This window comes from Neolamprologus multifasciatus, chromosome 16, assembly GCF_963576455.1.
Source record: "Neolamprologus multifasciatus chromosome 16, fNeoMul1.2, whole genome shotgun sequence".
In the NCBI taxonomy this organism is placed as follows: Eukaryota; Metazoa; Chordata; class Actinopteri; order Cichliformes; family Cichlidae; genus Neolamprologus; species Neolamprologus multifasciatus.
In genome coordinates, this window is record NC_140454.1 from 20,691,115 (window position 1) to 20,711,127 (window position 20,013).

The following is a 20,013-nucleotide window of genomic DNA, read 5'->3' on the forward strand; positions in this document are numbered from 1 at the left end:
GACGTGCCCGTGAGCTCCGCCGGCAGCCAGCTGTGCCTGAGTGACCGAGCCCCAGGCCGAGAGGCCGGGGGCACCCCACCTCCGAAGTGGCCCAAGCGAGCCCCAGGCTCTAGGCCCCGATAAGCAGCCGCCAAGGAGTGAGCCGGTGTGTACCCGGACGCCCACCCCCGGACACAAAGAACCACCAACGCACCGATGTCTGAGGGAGTCCGCCCCCGGCAGGGGAAGTGGTGGGGGGAGATAGGCCTCCAAACCTTGGAGGGCCTGAGCTGTCCTCAGAGAGGTGGCGTCTGATACCCAACCTGACATATGGACACAGACATACAGGCACACACAGATACAAACATCCATTCCCACCCTCATGCTCTCATATGCACTTACTCCACACTCAACCAACGTGGAGACAGACATAAAGAGACGCTGTACACACAATCACACTCCCCAAGCGTACTCTACAAACCGGGTCTAGGTACCCTTGCCCCTGGAGGGGGGAACTGCACCCAGACCCAGGTGGTGTTACCCTTTTCCCTGCGGTGGGGAGAAGCAGACCGCCCCGACTCCGCAGCAGCAGGGAGGCCCCACATTCCGGACCCCAGTCGGACGGCCAACTCCTCCTCCTAGCCCCCCTGCTCCAGCAGACCGCAGAGAACGAGGGTGAGAGAAGACTCCTAACCTCCCTCCACCCGCTCATTGTAGTGTTGATGTATGTGTGTTCTAAGGTGCATTTAAAACCCAGGAGGGCATGGAGCTACCTGCCAGAGAGCAGCAGGTAAGCGCATAGTCCCTCCTGCTAGCCCTCAATGTCTACGTGTATTTAAAATTGAGAGGTGGGCAACGACGCCAGGGGTGAGGTGTACACCCTGATGGTAATTGGGATTCCGTGTAGCGTGCCCACCCCCAAGATCCTATATGTATGTGTAATGAGAGTGTGAGTAATGTGAATGTCTAAGTTGCGGGATAAAATTGAGGCAGAGGCAGCCAGAAGGGGACAGAGGGGGGGGGTTACCTCCTCTGCACCCTGGTGACACACCCCTACTCCAAGGCCCTGCATGTGTGGGTGGTTGTGGTGGAGCGGGAAGAGGGAGGCAGCTGGAGATGGGGAGGGAAGGAAGGGAGGGGCAAGTGACCCCTCCCTGGGGCCAGCTCCCCCGCTGACCCCAGTAGGCACCCCCATACTCCGCGACCCGCCAGGGAAGGGGGGCCCAGGCCCATCCGAACCGGGGCCCAGTGCAGCGGCGCCGCCCGGCCCCACAGAGCCCGGGGAAGTCCACCCAACCCCACCACAGAGAAAACTGCACCCACCCCGTCATCCACTCATCTTCCAGACTACATAAGACAGTAGACGCCCAGGCTGAGATCTTCCTCCACCTCTCCTGTATCTCCCCCTCTTGCAGAGAGAGTTCCTGAGAGAGGAAAGCTCCTGCAAGATGTGACAACCCCCCCCCCCCCCCCCCCCCCCACCAGTTGAAGAGCCCCCCAGGTGGCTCGGCGCACCGGCGGCACCCTGCGCCAGTGGTGGGCCCCCATATACCCACCGGCCCACAACCCCGGCAACACACCAACCAGGACCCAGGCCCCCGAGGCCCGGCCAGGGCCCCAGGCCAGAGCCGGAGTGCCCCCAGAACCTCACGCCCGTCCCGGACCCACCCAGGGGCAGCCAGGCTACCAGGTCAGTAACCCCCGTCCGTCAGCACAGACCCTCCCCTAGCCCTGCTGCACGTAGCCACGAGGAAACCGTCACCTAAGAGCCAACAGAGCCCCCATGTCTCACCCATTTCTGTCTGACAGTGGAGGGAGGATGGAAATGGAGGCAGCGGAAGAGAGAACGAAAAGTAGAAATCAAGAGAGAAAAGCAAGAAAGAAAGACATAACATACTGTGCGCTAAAGGGCAGACAGAAAAATGTCCGACCCCCACATGGACAGTGATAGTCCTCCATGGGGGATATGGGAAAGAGTCCAAGACACCTGGATTAAATGGCAAAGACTTTGACACACTTAAAGTCAAAGAAACTACATAACAGGAAGAAGGCACTTCTGATGTGAGGATGTATAGAATAAAAATTCTGTGCTCATCCTGACCTGGCTCTACTGCACGAAGATACAGCACAAGCAAAGAAGATGGTAAATGGAGTTTCTAGTAGATTTGATCTGTCGCACACAAACACACTCAAATCAAAAACTGTGTTGTTTGTAAGGTACTGCAGGGGTTCCCAGCTTCTATCTGTGCCACACTGTCACTGAGTGGCAGGGGACGCGTAGCATCAAGAAAAACATTACCTCGGTATACGATGTCCTCCTCTCTCAAGCTTTCTCTTTTTAACCCATCTCAGCTGGCTAGATTCATCTGTAACCAGCTGCATACATACAATTGTGCCACCTCAACTTACTCACTGACAGGAAAAGCATTTTCTGACTTTTAAAAAATGGCTCCACAGCAAGTATTTCATAGCAGTTGTTAGCGTAGGTGATGCTTTGCACTTTTGTTGACACTAAACTCAGGTTCTTCCAACAATCTGGCAGCAAAATTCTTACTTGTGAGAGGGAAACGCATAATTTTAGTATCATAGGGAGACTGTTACTAACTATTATTAGTAACAATGTCCAAAGTTAATAATAATGTGGGGCCAACCTGATGTGCTCCTGTAGAGCGTGCTCTGGTGGGTGTGGCTGGGACTGCGATACAACGGGCCCTTGTATGTCCGATCCTCATAGATTGGTGCAATGTGGCGGTCTGGGGAGATGGTTGACCTTAAGTCCGGGCCCAGCTGGCTGTGCTGACTGGTGTAAGAGCTCCGTATTCCTGCAAATGAATATAAATGGGAAGAATTTAGTGTCTGTGTCTTTTCAAAATATTATAGACCAAGACAACGACTTTCAGGCCATGTTTTCATGATTCTTACAGGATAACTGTATCTGCATGTTAAAATCAGTGGAAAACATGGTGGTTGCAAAAAGAAACCGCAAGAGTGCTTGTATCCCCCCCAAACTACGGTATTTAGGTCACTTAAGTCACCTGATACTTGGTAGACTTAGATAATCAATCCCAGAAAACAACATGTCTTCATTTGTTGTCAAACTTAATGTCATTGTTGTGTGCAGTTCACTGATTTACAAAAGGGACACTGCATCGCTTTACAGCAATAATGCAGTTTTGACAAAAACAAAAGCAGACATGATGTTCACAGGATCCTATCTTATGTATCAGGTTAAATCAATTTTCAAACTTGATCAAAATGAATAGAAAGCACTGCATATGCTGAAGAAATAATTCAATTCACAGAAATATGACTGTCAGTAAAGTATGAAAAAGGAAACAAAAACACAAAACAAAACATGAGTTGGGGAAAAACCCCACATCTGCTTCTTTTTGTGAACAGGAACTAGGCAAATGCTAAATATTGGCTGAAATGACTAAAATGAGTCACTGAAGTGAACTGAGCAGATACTGAAGTGACACAAACCAATCAGTCCATTAACAACAGAGTGTTTCACATAACAAACAAACAAATGCTATAATCAGCGAAAAGCTCTCCTGACGGGGGTGAGAAAAGGAAACCATTGTCTAATTAAAAATTCCTTTCACAAAGGTCACTTTAACAGGAAATGCTGGCATAGTCGAGCATCAATTTCTGTCTGACTCAGACTCGGGTCAGATGTAAAACAACAAGAGCAGAATGAGGAAACATCACACTGCTCTGGGTCTTTCCATATAAAGGGAAACACGGCTATTATGTCTCACTCTACCAACCTTGGAATGCCTAAACTTCCAACAAAAACAAACGTGAGCGAGGTCGTGCAGTCATGGCCAACAATCTGACAAACTGACATTGTGTCACATGGTAGGCAGGTGAGATTGCACACTCTGTCACTTGTAAGGTTTTACCTATCAGGACATAATCAGTCCTTGACCAGGTCTTAAAAAAACAATAGCAAGTTAGACAAGTTAGCCAGTGCCATTATTAATATAAATGATGCAAAATGCAGAAGCAATGTGTGCAAAACTAAAAGCATCCCATTAGTCAGCAGCTATGGATGAATTTTGGCCCACTCTTCTTTCCAGCTCTCTTACGGTCCAGCCACAGTGTCTCACTCAGGCTAAGGTATCTGTTGGACAAATGGCCTCACATTTGTTTCTAGAACACGTTGAAACTTTGAGGAGTTCATGGTCAACTCAAAGACTGCAAAGCACACAGGTCCTGCAGCTGCAAAACAAACCCAAACCATCAGCATCCACCCCCGTGCTTCACTGTTGGTGCAAGATGTTTGTGGTAATGTTTTGTTTGGGTTTTTTTGCTAAATGTGGTGCCGTGCATTATGGCCAACCATCTTGTCTTGTGGTTTGTTTAGCTGCAACTTTGAAAAGCTAAGCTGTGCTGCCGTGTTCTTTTTAAAGAGAAAAGCAACGCATAGTTTTTTTGTTTTATGCAGAGGTTTTTCTTTTTTAAACTGTACTTTACTAATTGTGCAGTTTCAGGTAGTTAAAAGTCTGAGATGTACTTCTTGGGTTATTTTGCAGTTTCTCTAAGCATTACAAAATGTGACCTTGGGTTGAATTTTCTGGGACACCCACTCGTGGAAAGATTGGCAGCCGTCTTGAATGTTTTCCACTCGTGATTAACCTTTTTCAATGTAGACTTCAAATTGTTTGGAAGTGACCTTAAAACTCTGCTGAGAGTTATGGGCAGCATCAATTGCCCCTTTAAGATCACTGCTGATGTATTCCCTACTTGGCTATGTGTTAACACACACACCTGAGAGCTCCAGCCAACAAAGTGACTCACAGGTACTCACACTTCTGATGCTCAATCGAGAACATATGATTAGCAGCACTGCTACTGCCTCTACTGGCTACTATGTACCTACCTATGGAAGTAATAAGAGACATAAGAACACCTGATTTGTTAAATCGATGTGTAATATGCCACGTTTTGTAGTTCATTTGAGGTTATATTAAGCTGGTTTTAGGACTTTCATTTTTATTATGTCCCAGTGTGTAAAAAGAAGAGTTGACACATGTTGTCATCTTTCTTTTTGCCATAACTGGATGAGAGTATATAAAAGAAAAATCATAAAAAAAAAAAAAAAAAAAAGGCCTTTGTTGTACCTTAATATGTAACCACAAAGAAGTTAAAACTTGACATGTTGACATTTTCTCAAGGAACATAAGAATATGATTAAAGCGTTCTTAGTTATGTTTTAAAGAGACGATGAGATGTCAACAAAAGTTGCTGTGGTTATAATGTTATGACGCAACTTTGGAAGAGTAACTTTTGGCTCCAATATAATGTGCATGGCAGCATATATACCTGCACCATCTGTTCTCACTCTGTACCAACTCAAACTTAAAAAAGCAAATTCATTTCCCTGCTCCCCAAAACACAAAATGGTTAACTGAAACAATCGATAGGAGAGGATAGTGCATTTGAGTAGAATTTGTACTGAAGAAGGAAAAGAAAATGGATGAAAAATCTGATTAAAAAGGGGGCCCTATTAATTTAAACAGGAGGGGGTAATGGGCTGCAAAAATTCTATCAAAATAACCAAGGGCTAATGTCTGAAAATGGACCACAATTATAGCATGTCTCACCCAATCATCCCCTAATCAAGTTAAACTCAGAGCTGAGCTATTCTGCTGTGACATAACAAGAAGCAGAATAATAGTCGTGCTTTTACCGTTGCATTTTGAAGATCGCAAAAAAGGTTAAGAGTCCAAACTTTATTTTTATTTTACAGACCAATTAAAAATAAACTGGTACGATGAACTGTAGAGGACAGCGTGGACGGCGTTTGCTCCTCTTTAATCTACATTCTCATCAAACAAACCTAAACAAACACCATTTAAGTAATGTTTGTTTTAAACCTCACATCACTGAAGCTCACTAAGCTGTGAACCCCAGTGGGCCAGTATACAGTTGGCAACTTACTGCTTATTGCACATTTCACAAGCCCCCAAACGTCACTTGGGTCCTCTCCAACTGTATGAGCTCAGGCACAGACTGCTGCTAAACACGAGCTCTGCCATGCAGAACCAGCTAAATGAGGGAGTCTTGTCACAATTTGAGACTGAGGACATTAATAAATAAACATATTTGCCTCATTTGTGAGCAGAGAGACTCTGGAGGCAAGACGAGTACAAATTTCAGATGTACATGGTAGACTAGACTGAGGCTGACCTCTGAAACACAGAGCCTTTACATGCACTGAGGCAAGCATAGAATGAGGCATTGGGCAGCTGGTTAGGGGACCCTGGTAACCTCAATCTAAATAAACATGCAGAGAATCAACTAACTAGCTTAATGGTGTAGTTTTATTGAAATAATGGTTGCAGTCCAAGTTACTGGCTGATATTAGCAGAAGTTGTAAAACAAAAAAAACAGATTTAAAAAAAGGATTTTCCTTATTCTTTGTCATACATGTGCAGTTAGAGTGGTCTATGCTTAAAATGTCCAAAGTTTTAAATAACAAGATATATGAAAATAATCCTTGTGAACCGAAAGCTTAGGCTTCAGACTGCTCTTAAGGCTCAGCTTAAGAGAATTTCTCCAACTCTTGAATATCTGTGAGATCACAGACATGGGATGTAATTAATACGGCTATCTCAGCCACACAGTTTTATACCCGTGAGAACAGCAGGTGGTTTGCCTTCAGTTTACAAGAGCCAACCAATAAGAAGAAAGCTGGCTTGAAGGAAAGAACATAAAAAAACTTGTTTCAGACAATGGATGCGTGCACCAAAGCCAAGTATTAGATGGATACAGATTTGTATTTAAACCGTGTATCATACAGAACCCAGAAACTAAAATACGGAGCTGGAATTGAGCAGAATAACTCCGCTTTAAGGTCAACTTATCACCAGGCTCAGTGGGCAGGTCTTTTCCCCTAATGAATCAAATAAACACACAAATACAGATTAAATTCTATCAAAGTCTAAATTGCAAGTAAATGAGCATTTCCTGCCAAAATATCAGTCTGACCTTGACCTGAAAGCTGGAGAAAAAATGGTGTCCTAGCTTCTAAGTGCTCTCTGACAGCAAGAGCATTTTATGGAAGAGATCACAGCAAGTGCAATCCATTTTAGGTAAAACAGTGTTGACAAAGCACCCAGTTTTTTGTCAAGGTTATGACAAATTTTAAAACATTTTCTCTAAATTAAATTTAGAGACTGGCTTTTTAGCCATTGTGCAGTAATAAATTAAATGATGGCGAGTGCTGCAAACATCCTTGAATTATGGAAAGGTTTAAACAAGGCTGTGGACTTCATTTATATATTGAAGATTTGAATGTTTTTGACTGATTTTATCTCACTAATGAAAGTATTTTTTTGTAAACTTCAAAGTGTTGTCAAGTAAAGAGGGTTGAAATAAAGCAAAACTAAAATATATCATAACCTACATAAGCTTGTCTGTTTTGTTTATGTGTGTTTCCTATAAAAAAATTTAACACCCTAAAACCTAAAGAAACGCCCAAGCTCTGACTCTCCACGCTATAGCCATTAGGGGTGGGGGATAAAATCGATACTGTGTAGTATCGTGATATTTTGTTTGCTAATAATGTATCGATACAGGGACAGCAGAAATCGATATTTTGTTACAAAAAAGGTTTTTGTGCTCTGACTTCAGAGCATGTTGATCCTTTTTCAGAGCAAGAATCCTGACATTCCTTCACTGTCCAAATGTGTTTAACTTTTTTTTTTTGGCAGCAATAAACATGACAGTTTACTTATTTTCATTTAACACATGTTTTATTTTAATTAAGTTTAAAACTTTTTTATTTAATGTAAAATTATATTTTGTTTTAATTTACTTTCAAATTCTTCAGTTGCTGAATGGGCTGCATAGTTTTCATAAATTGCATAGTTCAGAATAGCTATAATTGTACCAGATGGTTGCATTCAGTTAAGTTGGACTAGACTGTAATACAAACCGTTCAGTTTGTCAACATTAAAACTGAAATGAGAGAAAGACTGAGTGTGAGACTTTGATATTAGATAAAATGAATATTGATAAAGTTTACCTTTATGTACAGAATCTGAATATCGCAAAATATTTTTAAAAATTGCAATAATATCATATCGTGCATTAAGTATTGTGATAATATCGTATCGTGGGATGTATGGTGATTCCCACCTCTAATAGCCATATAAACAAAGACATAAACTAAGGTTGGAAGGAAGTAGTAAAACAGAGTAAAGAAGAAAAATTCTGCCACTGTGTGCACTTAATAGTGCAGGGGCCTTTCACGCCATAGCTGTGCGCACAATAACCACTAGCAGCAGCTTGGCAGGAAATCAGTTCAGCTTCTCTTGTTCAAAGGTTTGAAGAGGGTGAGGAGAGGGTGAGGAGATAGAGAGAGAAGAGGTGGTGGGAAGACATAAGGAAAGGCGGGAAAAGAAAGCAGCCAAGAGTATAGGAGGGGATGGGAAAGAGAGGATGAATGAAAAGAGGGTTAATGAGGCTGTCTAGGACCACCAGAGACCTCTCATTCCATGTAAAGCCTAGCCACATAAACAGAGCTTTTGGCACGGCTGTGACCGAGTGAGTGGGAGAGAATCTCCCAGGCACAGGAACCTTCATGCATATCTCTGCCTCTCAGCAGCCTGACTCCTGAAAGTAGCAACATTCAAACAACCTTAGCAGAGACTAATCTGTCCCCCGATAGAAGGGCTGCAGTCACTTCTAAAGGCATCTGCAAATTGTCAGGGAGAAATAACATACTGCTGTCTATTGAGGATGAATGGCCCACATTCCTGCTGCGTTATAGTCATTTAATTCTCCCCCTCAGTCCTCTCACCGTGGCTTTAACAGATTACACTTGGCAGAGGCTGGATAAAGGGTGGTGGCTGCTTGGCGCGTGCTTTCCCTGGAGAAACAAACACTTAAATGGATGCAGCTGAATGTATCCCTCAAGAAAAATACATTTCAAGAACCCTCTCTAAACAAACGGAACTCCTCAAAGAAAACTGGGATGATTATCAGAAAATCATTATGAATGAAAGTTCCTAAAGGGGTAAAAATTCGATTGCACCACAGCTAAAACTACCCCGGTAGCCTGGATGGCGAAATGAAAATGCAGACATTGAGATGTGCTATTTTTCCCCCTTTCTCTTCCTTCCTCTCTGAAAGGGACATGGAGCGTAATGAGCACATTATTAGGGACAATTTATCTTCATTTTCCATTTTCCAGCAGCAGAGGGAAGCTCTGACATCATGCCAGTGACAGCGCAGGGAGGGGAGCCAGGTGGATGAGTAGTCGGAAGAGCGGAGGGAGGAGAAAGGGCACAAATGAAGCACAAAAAGGTGGACAGAAGTGTGACGAAAAGGCAGCAGAGAGAACCAAAAAGTGTGTGATGAACCAAGAAAAAGGAGAGGAGGAGGGGGAGGAAAAACACTTTCTGATAGATATTGACAGAAAACCACCAAGAGCTACAACATCAAGTTCAGGCTGCAGGATGGTGTTTGCCAAATCCTTGCAATTGAGTCTGATTGTGTGATCGTCCCATTTCCTTCTACTATGGCTCATCGGACACTTGTGAAAAATTACTGCAAAGTGCAGATGATGTGTTTGTGACAAAAAGGAAGACTGTAAGGGGGAGGACAAAGAAGGTGACAAAGAAATAAAGGAAAGCAGAAGGAACAGAAAGCTCGGTTTGTTGGCCAGTTTTATATTCTACCTTGACCACCCACCCACGCACGCACGCACGCACGCACGCACGCACGCACGCACACACGCACGCAGACAGCTGTGGACACCGAGGAGTGAAGTTGTTCTACTATTACTGTTACACTACTCAGGAGGTTGACAACCCTTTGGCTCTGCTGGAGACATCATCAGTCAAAGTAGCAACATCTGTGTTTGTGTGTGCAGTGAGTCTGGGTAATAAAAAACAATCTCACTTTAAGAACATTTCCACAGTAACAATGAACAACTCTGAACTACTGCTAAGTCAGGCTAGTGTAATAAACAAATACAAATGCATGTGGAAAGGCCTGTGATGTTTAATAAAAGGCCGGAAAAACAACAAATTCACCCAAAATGAAAACATTTAAAGACAGTTCCATCCCACTGAGGAAAGAAGCAGCATGCAGTCACGAGAAACAGCTAGCAGCAAGGCCAAGACTGACCTTTCATTACACTTCCACAGTCGACACCCAGCTGCCATCATTAACTTCTGCCTTTTTGGTTATTATCCCATGTGATTCAGCTCGAACCGATGCGAAGGCAATTTCGCTCAATTAAAAATTATTTTGCCAGTTAATTTTTATCATAAATATCTGGTTGATGCGCTACAAGCAAAATGAATAAAAATACGTTTTATTACGCAGCTGAACGTTTTCATCTTAAAGGACTGCATGTTCCTTCAGAAATATAAAGCAATACTAATCTTTCAGAGTTTGCAGAATTTACCTGAAGCGCGAGTATTTAGATAGCTAATACATTACATCAAAATTTAATGTAAAGATATTTAGCAGCATGTTCCCAGTGATCTTGCTACAATGCACGTGTGTTTATTAGATGTTAAAAATGGCAACTGGTCGCACATGAGTGTTAGACATAAATTAAATAAGTAAGATCAAGTCGTGCACACACACACAGCACCTTTATGTAAACAGAACACATGATGAGCTGAAGTAACACAACCACCAAAACAAAACTAAACTAAATTCACCTTGTATGTCACCATCAACGAGGGCATCTGAGAAAATCCCAAGGCAGCATCAAGTCAAGAGGAAATAAGTGTCAGTTAACCTCAAAATAACACTACACTGATTTTCTGAGTAACGTGTTATTTTATGACGTGGAGGCAAAACCAAAAGCGGAGCAGTGTTTCACCAGTTTGAAATTCCCACTGAATAATCATGGTTATCTGTAGTTGTCATTATTTGTCTAGACTATGATCTAATGTCCTGGAGATTCTACAGAAAATGGGAGCAGAAAATGAAAGGCTGCAGGCTGATCTCCGTCCATCAATTCTTGTTGCCGTGTGGAAAACACCAGGACAAGATACGTGTGTTTAGCAAGCAAACACTAGTCAGCTCTTGTTTTTGCCTCATTTGCTCAGGATTCTCTTAAGAATGACAAACTAGTTTGCACAGGCACGCTTTCCAATTAATTATCTTCCTGATCTCTGGCATACTTCTCTCACACACACAAAGCCACCCCCTTTCCTGCCTCAGTGATTGCCCACAATATAGCCTGGATAATGCACTCATCAGAACAATGGATTTGAAGGAATGTCATCATGTTTTGTGGAATCTTTTTCTTCACTTTCTGTTATTTCCACTACGGGGGCACCTTGTGTTTATGATTAAATGCTGTCAGTTATTTAACCACAAAAAAACCCACTTTTTTCCCCTGAATAAATGCCACACATGCGTGATATCAAGCAGTAGCCTTAATTCTCACATAAAACAAAACTAAAGGCAGCTGAAAATCATGGTTTCTGTGGCGTTCGGTAGTTAAACCTCTCGCCTCAGTCACACTAGTTACAAATCTGAAATTTCGTCAAAGCAACCATTTCAAAAGCAATCGGATCAAAGTTGTTGCATGCGGTCGTAATAACTGTGCCAACCACTGTTTTCTTTTGTGTGACTGTACCATAAGTGCGCTTGTACCATTGCGCTTGTGCAAGGTTACACCTCTTTTAGGTGTGGTAACTGAAGCAACTGATTTATTTGAAACCAGAAAAGGCAAGTGAAGCTGCCTGGAAATAATTTAAACTTAGTTCTTCCTCTGACACAATAGTTTAAAGGCAGACTATCAAATAATAATAACTTGGTTTCTATCAGAATGTAATCAGTAAAGCAGATGTGTGATCTGCACAAGCTTTTTAATACTACAGTATTTTTGCTTGAGAGCACTCAATTAGCAAAAAAGCTAATAGACTTGGTTTCTGAGTCTATGGTTAACAGCAATACCAACTATGATAAGCAGCTTTTTATACTCTGAGCCAATATTTGTCTTCGAGCAGGAACTATGTTTTGGTGACACTCCAGGGCAACCACTGACCTCGCATTCACTCTTTGCTTTTAGCTTGAGTAAATGAAACAAAAGAGTCAGAAACATGCCTGAGAAATAATTATACAAGAGTGCATCTCTGTCTGCACAAAGCAAACATAACTGTATCGCTTAACATGCCAAGAAAGGAGGAACAAAACACAAAACACTTGTAACTTATGTTAGCAGACTTGATATTAAAGTGTCAGTAATTTTATGCTGAGACTTTCAAAAGAATATATATAAAATACTAATGCACCGTACAGAGCAAGTATGTGTGTGCGTATGTGTGTGTGCAGCGGAGCACCTGCGAGGCTGTCAGGTCGCGTCATTCTCTCGTAAATGTCGTAACTCTGGGGTCCGTAGGGGTCGGTGTTGTGGAGCACGGAGCGGGGCAGAGTGGAGCTGTAGTGCTGGGGCACGGCAGTCATACTAGCCCTGACTGGAGACGAAGTGTGAGTAGGCTGTTTAGTCAGCGGAGGGTTGACGTTGTCGACCATCGTCAGAGGTGAGCCCATGCGGCCCGAGGGTGACCCTGCTGAGGCCTGGTAGGGTGAGGTGGTGCGGCTAGATCGAGAGTTTGTGGAGCCCATGCGACGCAGTGCAGCGGGGGAGTTTTTCTGAGTGTTGTAGGGTGAGCCACTGCTGCCGCCGCCCGTAGTACTGGTTCGCTGGGCAGAGGGCAATGTTGTAGAATAGATGGCGGAGAGGGGTTTGGGTTCTGTAACAATGGGGGAGCCGTAGGCACTGCCAACTGAGGTACGCAGGGAACCACGGGAGGGGGACATACTGCTCGCGTAGGCTGGCGAGTGAGAGCGAGAAGGCACTGAGCTGACCCTTCGCATAGCTCGGCCAGGCACTGCTGTTGTGACCTGCAAGCAAGAGGAAAAAAAATAAAAAGGCTCTGTGGTTTAGTTCTTACATTCAGGAGGCGCTATAAAATTATGTACTGTAATAATAATGACATGCTACATAAAACAACATTGCATAAAACAATTCATTACAGGGCACGACTTTACTCTGGGACATATTTATTTTCCTTGTGCTCCCCTCCTCTGTTGTGTGACGGCGCCATTTGGTTTCTCAGCAGTCTCTATATACAAAGCTGTAAGAAGCGTGATTAGGTTGTGGTGCTCGATCCCTCGGTGCATTAAAGCCATAAATCACTAACAAACTCAACAGCAATTCTGGAGCAATTAAACTTCACGACCCTTTGAACAAGACGTATGATGAGATAAATCTTGACTTAAACAACCATCACTACCTGGGCTGAAGCCTGTCCCTCAGCCCTGGCATTCCTCATCAGTGTGCCAGTGCCAGCACCGGGGAAGGAATGCTGCACCCTTAGTTCAGCCTTGCCCAGGTTCTGGCTGCTGAGGTAGCTGCTGCTGGCATCCTGGTAACCACTGTCCGAGTACGAGTTCATCTGAGCTGAGCTACACGAATTCCCTCCAGATCCTGAGAGATAATGAGAGAAAAACGACAGACGAGAATGAAATGCTGGGGGAGAGTATGGAGACTGGTTAGAGGCACAGGGACACATCAGAAAGGGTTTCATAACAGATGTGACCTTTACTTAGGATAGCCTTACTAATGACAAATGGCACAGCAGGGGGGGAGGGTGGGTAACAGTTTTGTCAAGCTATTACTCAGTGTGTGCCATGGTAAATATCCAGCCTTTTATACCTTATGATTATACTGATAACAGTTTATCCTGAAGAATATAACGGTGAAAGACAAAAAATAAAAATAAAGAGTGTAATCATAAGGTATAAAATTAAAGAAAATTGTTTTCAAAACTGGCATCAGTGTAGTGGAACAACGCTGAGGCGAGAGAAAGCGAGCAGAAGAGAGGGCTGCAGAATGTAGAGAGAAGGCAACAACAGACCCTCACTTTCATGAAGGGAGGACTGCTCCGGGGAGTACAGAGACACCTGCTCTGACTCCGTCCTGATGCGGTACCTCGGGGACTGGGAGCTGTCAGTCACCCGAGACTTTGTGTCCCCCAAGGCACAGGCATCTGAGAAGACACGGCAGAGCAGAAAGTCAGGCAGAGAGGTGGAGCTTCAGGTCTGAAATAATCTCACAGTTTTCGGTCTTTGGGACTGAGAGTTTACAATAGTCGTTAAAGCAGTCAATAGTTTATGGAACTGAAAGCAAACAATAGGACGGTAATTTCAGCAACATTAGTTTCACACTTGTATACAGTTGGAGTCATTAAATTTTACTACCATACTAATTTGGGAAGTCAAAATTGGGCGGCATGTCACTTCAATTGTGTATACAGCTCTAACATTTCCCTGCATCCCCTCTCGCGTCATGCATGGCAACAACGAGCGAGGCAAACAGAAGCCGAAATTAGCTGTCTAATGTCTCTGTGCACAATGTTTCTCCACAGTCACAATCTAGTTAAGCGTGACCAGAGTCAATGGATTCCTCTGCAATCACTAGAACAATTGGCAGTGAATGAAGGGAAGGAAGAAGACAAACATTGGTGGTCTGAGTTTGTCAGATCCTGCCTGGTTAACTAGCGTGTGAATGAAAGCTGAATCCTGTGACTGAGCCGCCTTGTTGTCAAAACTGACCTGTTGAATAAATGTGTTGACATGTAGGCTTTGTGCATTTGACAACCTGGCATCTTGCACTCCCACCTTTGGAGGACTAAAGGTGCTTGGCTATTTACTGAAGGGATTGAGTCAAAGCAGATCAAAGCAGATCTGGGGTCAGACTGTCAGAAAGCACAGTGGGGGTGGCCTGTTGTGAGAGAGGCATCCCCCATGTGGCTTCAGAGAGTCCAGTCTACAACAAACTCTGTGTCAACTTGTCTGTGCAATTTAATACGTGGATACTCGCTCACATTTTTGTGTGTGTATTTCTAAGTTTGCAACAAAGATGAAAAGGCATTTATTAGCCAAACACATCAAATAACTCAACAATTTTAATTCTGACAGTGACTCTTAGTCTGGTACACACACAGCATGTTGTTTAGGACATTTTGTACCAAGCGCTCACTCTGTCTGATAAATAATATGCCAAAAAGGCAAAATAGATGAGAAACTGGAATAGACACAGAGCACAAGTACAGAGCGAAACAGAAGCCTTTTTGATCTGTGTAGAAGATTAAACACATAGTGAATCTATTTCGGATAGTTATTTTTTCCCCACGACTACTGACTAAAGAGGAGAGCAGTGGCCACTTCTTACATTTAGGCCCCAGCAGTGAATTTCAAAACTTATTTTAGAGCTCAACATTTATCTCTACCGCTTGCCCTTGCTTTGCTAATCCCACTAGTAGATGTCTAAGCACTCTGCCCCCAATTTTTAAATTTTCTTGTCTATTAACAATGCATTAGATAAGAATGTAGAATGTCTGTAAAGTGGGCAGCACCAAGCAGAACCCAAACAATCAACTCGTGTGTTTCCTATTTTCCCCAAACAATTTATTTCCCTGGATTTAAAGAGCATCTGTCTGGTTTGTGTCCCCAGCTAATTAATGTGCTGGAAACTGATGCAGAAACTGGATTTTCAGAGGAAAAGAAAGAGTGACACTGGGACGTCACATATGAGAAAAGTAGATTTTGACACCGAGGCTGAAAATCGATATGAGCACATACAGGATTAGAGCCCAGGTATTAAAGTGAAAAAAATAAGTCGTATTACCAATCTACCAAGGATGCAAAAGGCAAGAAAGGGCCAAACAGTGGGGAAAAAAATAAATAAAAATCAATGTTACAAATATTGAAACTGTATTTATTTCGGCACCCAATAATGATTTAGTTTTAGCTGGTTCCTTAGCTTTTGTTTTATTATTGAGACTACATGCTGTGTGTCCTTCTGTGTGTACCACTGGTCAATGCTGAGATAATGGAAAATGCTTGGTGTCCTTGTGGGTGTCTTTTCTTGTATACTGCGGGGGAGATCGTGGCTCAAGAGTTGGGAGTTCGCCTTGTAATCGGGCAAGACACTTCACCCGTTGCCTACTGGTGGTGGTCAAAGGGCCCGGTGGCGCCAGTGTGCGGCAGCCTCGCCTCTGTCAGTGTGCCCCAGCTACAATGTAGCTTGCCATCACCAGTGTGTGTGTGAATGGGTGGATGACTGAATGCGTAAAGCTCTTTGGGGTCCTTAGGGACTCTTAAAGCGCCATTTACCATTTACTGCGGGTCCGTACTTGTGAGGACTAAGGTGTTTTAAATGAAAACATAAGTGTTGCATGGAGTAGTAACATTGTAGTGGTCAACACTGGCTTGTTTGTAGCTGGTGACACAAATCCCCTTTGGGGTTGTGTTACAAAGGGTAACCCTGGCCACATACCCTCCGTAGCGGCTCCTTGTGGTAAGGGAGCAGCGTAAAGTAGCCAAGTGGGAATGTAGAATAATAATCTTCTAGGATTTGGCTCCGAGTGCCTCTTTTCCCCTCGAAAGCCTACTAGGAATAACCCTTGAAGCTCTTCTCTGAACTGAGTGGTTTCTGTCATATTGCAGGGTTGGTTATAGAACAAAATCCCAGATTTTCCATCAGAAGGGAGCGAGGTTGGTCTCTACCTATGAGCTGCCAATTGAAAAAAAAAAAAAAAAAGAAGAAGAAACTACTCAAATGGTCATCAAATTCTTTATTGATTTATAATGAGGTGTCAAAACTCGTCATTAAGGGGAGAGGAGAGGTCGTCGAATATCATATTTCGGTCAAAACCTGTTTTACCACTCCAATAAATACTTTCTTTATGATATGGGCTACATTTTGCTGCACACAACAGTGTTTCATTTGTGTGCCAGAAACCCTCACGCCCACTTTCTATTTGGGTCAATGGGACAGTTATATGGTACTCCTGTGATTCTGTTTTCTAGGACCAGCAAAGCTCAAGTCTGTTGGCTTACAATGTTACATCACAGGTGAGGAATTATGCATGTAGAGCCAACACCAAGGGAGCAGCAGCAGGTAAAATATAAAAATGTTCTCCTTTTAAATATTTTTATCTGAACGTTTTACCTCTTTCTGTAAATATAGGTAATTTATCCACCTGAAATAAACACACAAGCACATGTCTCGTGTGAACAAGCTTATTACAACACTGGAATGATGTATGTACAAATGAATAAATAAATAATTAGAAGAGGTATCACTCCACCCAGCAACATACTGCGATATATTGAGACTGTATTTGCGCAGCTATCAATCAGCAATATGTAAAATCTGGGAATTTTTCTCCCTTCTGACATCAACTAAGAAAGAGCTCTTGAGACCCTAATTGATAGAAATCTATTATAGTTATAGAAAACATCCATCCATATACAGCCTTATATTTCTGTGTCTTCTAGGCATTGAGGAGGTGTGGAGTGTATTCAAGTGGACAGCTGGCCAGGTGCCTCTGTGATGATCTGACAATAACTGCTGGTTTCAAGCACTATTATTTCACTTTGCAGGGTGGTTGCATTTGCTGTTACATATCAGGCAGTGTCAAAGCTGTAGTGTCTGCCCATTTATTCTGTGATTTTATGCTGTAATAGCTTGTAAAACACACAACACTGTATACTGATTTTTACAAAACACATTAAAAATGTCACGGGGTGATATTGCATTTTTTTTTTTTTTAAGTTGTTTATTCCCAATTTTTTGATCATGTTTTTGTTGACCAGCTAGAGCTGACCCATGAGTCTTGGACAATACAGCGTACAGCCAGGACTGATCTCTACAGTAATCAGCAATAACTTTGTCTTTTAAAGAACTTGGGACTATGTTTGGCATACCTTCAAAGCATTTTTTAAAATATCTTCAACTGTGAAATTTTATACTGGCTGGGCAGTCTAATGACATGAATCTTCCCTCTCAATCTACCTTAGAAGATTTCTTTATGACACAAATTATACACAAAGAATCATTTCACAAAGTACTGCATGGTGAACAGATCTGACCAATGATTTACCCGAGGAAGAAGAGTTATAAGGAGGTTATTCTGGCGAATCAGAAACTGTAAAAATGTATTCGACAATAAATGTAATTGTCTGAATGGATATTAGCTTCATTATATGTGGGAATGCATCCTGATACTCTTGTTCTTGGTAGAGAGTCTTGTATACATGTAATCAGATCACTGGTGAAGAGGTGCCTCTTCCTAATCCTGAATTATGCTTACTGAATATTTACCCAAGTGGGTTTGTGATCTCTAAAATGCCAGGTCTTTACTCAGTTTCTGCTTTATGGAAACCAAACAGTGCACAGCTCCCTCACAGAAGAAAAACAACCTGTGCAATTTTACAATGACTTACAGGAACGACTTATCATTTTGCTTTGGGAAAGATAAGCTGCCTGACAAAAAAGTATGTTTTTCACAAAAGAAGCATTACAGGTTTTGAGGTATTAGAAACACTTTCTGAAGCTTACTTAAGAATAATATTTTAGCAGATGATCCCAAGTTTCCAATTTTCCACCTAAACAACAATAACAACCCAATCACTGTATGCTTATCACCAAGCTATACTGTACATATAAAACCGCCTCTGCCTTTTATCTTCAAAACAATGATCATTAAATAAAGTATTAAAAAGTCAAACATGATACTGACATGTTGAACTGCCAGCATGAAGACAAATGCATGTTTGATAAAGAGAAGGGATCGAAACACAAACAGACAGACGAGGTACCGAAAAAGGAGAAAGCTCCATTTCTGGGGTGCTTGCTCTCTTCTTGCAGATGTACGAGGTGCGACTGCACTGACTTTTCCTGAGGCTAAGACAGTTGTTTCTACAGTAACACTTCCCCTCCGATCTCTCAGTCGGTGGAGACGTACGGTGGCTCACGAGGCCGATAAGCCTCAGAGAAAACTGTGGCCCATTACACTCTGCCACACATATCGAGTTTAAGTCATTTAGATTGGACAAAGTACATCACCACATCTGACTATCATTTATCACCCACAACACAATGAGAAATCAATACAAAGAAAAACAATGGCAGCGATTAGTACCCAACTCAGTTGTAACCCTAATGAAATGGATTCAGCACGGAAATTGGGACTCGGGCAGAAAACGAGAAACCCGTGTGATATTAATATTCCCTCTGCATGTGTACAAGTGTAACCCCCCATAGGCTATGTGATGGGATCGAAAACAAAAGATTAATGACCACTGCAGAAAGTCAGTCTTCCACTATGCAATTAATAAGCCATGAAAGACATTAGTAAATTTAATCCATTATCTGTTGTCGCCTAAACATCCTTGAAAGATGCGGGCTAAACAAACAGACCAACGGGGTCTTGAGAGAGAGTCTTGTGCTACCTGCCAATGATGGCGTTTCATCTGAGTGGGCAGAAATTGCTTAAGTAACTATTAAAACAAGAACATGCCTGGGGCTGTCAATTGCGCGGTTGAAAACACTTGTATTAGCACAGATTATTGTGGAAATGTAAAACATGTCTGTACTACACACACACACACACACACACACACACACACACACACACACACACACACACACACACACACACACACACACACACACACACACACACACACACACACACACACTGTACATTTTATCAAGTCTAGATACGTGCACAGCCCTTGCTTTGCAAATGGAGAATTGAAAAGCACTTAGCTTAGCTGATATAACTCACTAACACTGCATAAACTGCATGTTGTTCTCTCAGGTTCTAACAGGTCCAACAAGAAAATAATCAGTTTTAAATAGGAAATATTTTACTAAATACTTTTAGTTTGAAACCTGCAGAGAGCTTATCTGAATAATCCATGTATTGTAGTATAAACGTTAACCACAGCAGTCAGTGCCCTTGAGAAAGTAGGTGAGCCTCGTGGCCCGTAATGTTTTAGCACTGCGGCATGTGTAATTATTAACTAATTATTGACTAATTTCAGGTCTGGGTACAGACTCAAACGGGGGAGTGTTTGCTTCAATTCTTGATTACTGCAAATACGCCGATATAAAAGACACCAAATATAAATGTAAACGGACACAGCGTAAAATGAGAAATTATTTTATGAGCAGCAATAGCATTTCAGTAATTA

General features: G+C 42.7%; 1 protein-coding gene across 10 annotated transcripts in view; it reads right to left on the reverse strand.

Moving 5' to 3' along the window:
* LOC146500762 (plakophilin-4-like) overlaps nucleotides 1-20,013 on the reverse strand; it is a 91,512-nt gene that overhangs the window by 21,471 nt on the left and 50,028 nt on the right. For 7 of the 10 annotated variants that reach the window (XM_085136294.1, XM_085136291.1, XM_085136290.1 and 4 more), the window contains 5 exons: nucleotides 13,884-14,015; nucleotides 13,260-13,453; nucleotides 12,303-12,867; nucleotides 10,668-10,694; nucleotides 2,631-2,801 (listed from right to left, as the gene is read on the reverse strand). In XM_085136294.1, the coding sequence (XP_084992420.1) occupies nucleotides 2,631-2,801; nucleotides 10,668-10,694; nucleotides 12,303-12,867; nucleotides 13,260-13,453; nucleotides 13,884-14,015 (1,089 nt within the window). The remainder of the gene's footprint in view (nucleotides 1-2,630; nucleotides 2,802-10,667; nucleotides 10,695-12,302; nucleotides 12,868-13,259; nucleotides 13,454-13,883; nucleotides 14,016-20,013) is intronic. The other 3 variants (XM_085136292.1, XM_085136293.1, XM_085136299.1) reach the window with 3 other exon arrangements.